The sequence below is a fragment of the Erigeron canadensis genome, chromosome 8, assembly GCF_010389155.1.
Source record: "Erigeron canadensis isolate Cc75 chromosome 8, C_canadensis_v1, whole genome shotgun sequence".
Taxonomy (NCBI): domain Eukaryota; kingdom Viridiplantae; phylum Streptophyta; class Magnoliopsida; order Asterales; family Asteraceae; genus Erigeron; species Erigeron canadensis.
In genome coordinates, this window is record NC_057768.1 from 48484218 (window position 1) to 48488709 (window position 4492).

Here is a 4492-nt window from a genome sequence, read left to right on the forward strand (position 1 = left end):
ACTCCCTAAAAGTATTTTCTTTTTCTTCGCTTTTTCTTTCTAGTCCATGACATAATAATTCAACGCCTAGATACATAAATTGAAACAAACAGAATGGTATATGACTATATGATATCTTCATCTAATGTGGTAGATATAAATTGATTATATTGATCACTACAAAATATAAATGAATATATGTCCTTTTCAGTTTTCACATCCCTGAGACCCTGACCCATCTCTCATCTCCTCTACCAACACAAGCCTGTATTTATATTTATAACTTAAAAGCCAAAAAAATAACATTTTTAAAACAAGTGTGACTCAAATGGATACAGCCTAAACAAGCATATGCTATATATTTAAGTAAAAATAAAAATTGCATATATATCGTAACTTTACATTTACTGCATAAAAGATCACAAACCGCACATATGTAAACTTCTTTACTTGGACTATCTTAAAAGCTGAAATATGCATCAACACCTACAACTCTACAAGTTGTTTCATTTCGAAATAGTTTTGGGGACTTTCATGCCAAAACCATGCTTTACCCTTTCAACCCTGTTCAAGAGAATAAAGAAAATGTGTTAGACACTTAGACCCAAAAAGAATACCAAGAAAGGTTAGATTGTAATCGATAGGAAGTCAAAATTTACGTTGGAGCAAGCTTGCCAAGACCCTCTAGTTCTTCGTTTGTGTCTTCATCTATAACTTTACCAGAAATGTCAATGATATAAGACCTATCTTTAGTTGTAGGTAGACCTCTGCCCGCAAGAAGATCTAAATCTTTCTGGTTAAGTTCTCGCCCATTCACAAAAACTCCTGTGTTCCCAGCAGCACAGTTTTTAGGCAGTGGATGGTCAAATTCTTCGATAAATGGCTGTAAAATGGTGACGGTCAGATTGACTTTTGAAGTCAAATAAACAAATTGAAACGAGCTGAACTTAAAAGGTCAAGAAAACGATCTTACAGGGATAATGCCAAGGCAAGGCTGGTTCATCACTCCCCAGAATCCAGCTAAGGAATCATACCTGGTTGAATAAGAAGTATATTACGGTTACTGTGGTTATGTTAAGCAAGAGCTACAATATGACTTTTGAGGTCAAAAGGACTGTTTTTCTTGTTTAAATCTTGAAGTTTTCTTGGATTGACAAATGACACAAATGGAAGAATGGTGGTGTTAGAACATTGTGATAACAGATCAGGAATTCAGGATATTACAGATGGGCTTGAACTCAGGAGTCCAAAAGAACTGTACTTTGACTTTTGAGGTCAAACATGCCAATTTTTAAGTTCAAGATTTTAGAATCTCAAGTTAACAAAAAAGCCTAAATAGTATAACAATAAACATAAGCAAAAGGATACATGTGTTGGCTGTATAATAAAATTCATATCCAATTTGTATTTATAAGTAATAAGTTAAACTTCAAAAATCAAAGAATGCGCCTATTTTCATAGAAATAACTCATATAAGTTATACTAACCAGTACTCTCCTGGATGAATCGGCCCTGCTAACTTCTCAGCCTTTTTTACTTTCCGATCGGTCAAGAGATGTCCATTCACAAAAACATCAGACCTTAACTTGTCTACACCACTGCTTGATCTTGAAAAGTCTTTAAGTCTCTTTTTTATCAAACCCGCAAAAAAAGAATCATTCCCTCCTTTTTTGTTCCTTGATTGATCATCTTCTCTACTAACATCGCAATTCAAATACTCGGTTAAAGAAACATCTATCTCAGTGGCAACCAATGCATCTTTCAAAGATTTCTTATTGTGTACAGACTGATCAACAATCACCCTTTCTTGATCGGTTCTTTGACTTTTAGTAAACTCGTTGTTTTGAATTTTACTCAAATTTCCATTTTGACTTTCTATTACACTGTCAGGGCTTTGCTCCTCACTCTTTTCAGCTCCACTGGTTGATAAATTTGGTTCAGTATCTGTCAACTGAAAATTATAGCCAATTTTATCATAATCAAGAGAGCTATGAGGGCTTATGTTTGACTTTTTCTTTGTGTTTGGTATAATAGGTGAAGAAACTGAAGCAATGATTTTCTTATCCTCAAGTCTCAATGATATTAAAGCAGAACAAACTGCACATCTCATCATCTTGGGACTATTCTTTTCCAACAGTGTAAGCTTTTTAGGTATTTTCAGCAACTCAAAACAATTACAACAGCTTATAAATGGGGCTCCACCCAATACAGGACGAGACACATGTTCACCTCCATGACTTAGAATCACCCTTCTTCGTGGATATCTTCTACCAAAACTACCATTTCCAAAATCAAGAGAACCTAAATGACGACGTGGCAGCTGGCAGGGACCGTAAGTCATATGTTCAGGTTGACTGTTAAAAGAGGGAAGAGGACGTACATTTGGAGGAATTGGCTGCCAGTTCATGTTGTAACATTGTGAACAAGAGCATGAGGATCGGTGAAGAATCGGTTCTTGATTATAACCAAAAGGATCATGGTATGTTCGAGGTAAATATTGATGATGTTGGGGCTGGCGTGGCATCAGTGGAGGTTGATGTTGCCAGGGATATGGATTGTTTAATCGTCCATTTGGGTTTTCGGCCATAGTGCATGATCTGCTAAGTTGAGATCTTAACTCATCAAGCTTCTTAAGAAGTTCTGCTCTATCATTTTCTAAATCATGAACCCTCGAGGGCTCGTGTAAACCATCATGGTTTGTGTTATGATCACCAAAGCTATTAAAGCAACTTAAGTGAGAACTCGAAGGACCATCATTTGAATATGGTAAATTTCCAAATCTACCCTTTTCAACTGTACTTGCATTTCTATGAATCCCGACCGGCCTTGACCTAATGGGTCCATATGGGTGTCCAAGTTCTTGAGATTCACTTGACACATCATATTTGCTTTGGTCAAAATCAAGCCTTCTTCTCCTACTTTGATCAGAATCAGTGAAAATCCCACGTTTCTCTTTTCTAGATGAAGAGCTAGCAGTGAAGTGTGGAATTTTTTCACGCGGTGTTCTACCCTTTCTTCTACCAACCCCAAATTCATCATGTTCTCCCTCAATTCGAGAACTAGACTCTAGACTAACTTTTTCTTTCATGGATGGTTCCACCCTTTTACCACTTTCATTATCCGATATTTCTACTGGTCTTTTTTCACTGGCTGGAGTCGACTGTTTTCCTGCTTCAATGAAAATATAACGCGAATTACACATAAACACATATCTTTCGAGAATTTCTGTTTATAAGAGCACTTGCAGACCATATTAGTGAACTAAACTAGGAGAAAATATGCACGTATACACGTATAACTATAACATTACCAAATCCATGATCAGTAATTCACATAACATTAAATAAATAAAAAATTACACACACATGCACAAAATCCTTAATGCCTATGGAGGGGTCATTTTGCATAGTGATATGAACTGCTACAAACATACACAGACAAACACATATCAAAGTGCTTGCAAGTATAACAGTACTAAATTGTTACTACCCGTATCAAATCGTCTCAATGTCAAAACAGAGTTCAATACCTATGATATGATTTTTAGTTTGCAAAGATCAAATCTTCACTTATGGAATTCAATATTCACATTGTTGTTACTTTGGAGTGGGTTCTAAGTTCTAACAACAAACTATTTCTAAAAATTCTATGCAATTAACATGTTTATTTTAGCAATTAACAGAATTATTACACATTTTGTACTTAAACCCTCACTTGGCAATCAAAGTCTTATACACATAATTAAACAGACAAACACAATAATTTTTTATACGTAATCAGGGTAAAAAACTCAAATGTACATGGTATTCAGGATAGAAAAGGAAAAAAAGATTTGAAAAATTACCTCTAAGAACTGCACCACAACCTCCACACTGGTACACAGCATACTCAGTCAGCTCAGGAAGAAGATTTTCACATTTAGGGCAACGAACCAGTCTCACCTTTGTACCTTCTTCCTCCATCTTCCTTACCAACTAAAATGTTATTTTACTAACACACTCAAATCAAAAATTCATCAAACCAAACTGAAATTATTCAAAGTTACAAAAAAAAATCCATAGAAAAGACTTGTTCAAAACCCATTGCTTTCAGCAAAAAAAGTAAAGATTGAAACTTTCTTTATGGGTTTTAAAAATTACAACAAACCCATAAAAAAATAATTGTTCAAAACACATTGTTATCAACAAAAACTGTAATAAAACTAGCAAAGCTTGAAACTTTCTTCATGGGGATTAAAAAAATAACAAGACACCCATATAAAAGACTTGTTCAAACCCCATTGTAATCAACAAAAAACAGTTATAATATAAGTAAAGATTGAAACTTTCTTCATGGGGTATAAAAATAGAAGCTAGTGAGATAACTACACAAGAATAAAACAAAAAGTTGGTGTTGCTGTTGGTGTTGTTGTCGTTGCTTGGATTGAGACTGAGTGAATGGGTAAAAAAAAGCGTGTGTTGATATATATAAATAACGTATTCCAATGAAAAGTTTGGAGGGAAGGAATCATATT

At 34.8% G+C, this 4492-nt stretch overlaps 1 protein-coding gene across 1 annotated transcript; it reads right to left on the minus strand.

Moving 5' to 3' along the window:
• Positions 1–340: 340 nt before the first annotated feature.
• Positions 341–4042, minus strand: LOC122579163. The gene is made up of 5 exons (XM_043751276.1): positions 3824–4042; positions 1467–3147; positions 953–1013; positions 639–862; positions 341–543 (listed from the first exon to the last, which is right to left on the minus strand). The coding sequence occupies exons 1-5, from the start codon at positions 3939–3941 to the stop codon at positions 486–488; spliced, it is 2142 nt and encodes a 713-aa protein (XP_043607211.1). The 5' UTR covers positions 3942–4042; the 3' UTR covers positions 341–485.
• Between the last annotated feature and the right edge of the window lie 450 nt (positions 4043–4492).

Coding starts and splice junctions, on each gene's coding strand:
- LOC122579163 (XM_043751276.1), bottom strand. CDS start 3,941: ATGGAGGAAGAAGGTACAAAGGTGAGACTGGTTCGTTGCCCTAAATGT. Junction 3,148..3,823: donor TTGTGGTGCAGTTCTTAGAG/GTAATTTTTCAA, acceptor TCATTGAAGCAG/GAAAACAGTCGACTCCAGCC. Junction 863..952: donor CTTGCCTTGGCATTATCCCT/GTAAGATCGTTT, acceptor ACCATTTTACAG/CCATTTATCGAAGAATTTGA.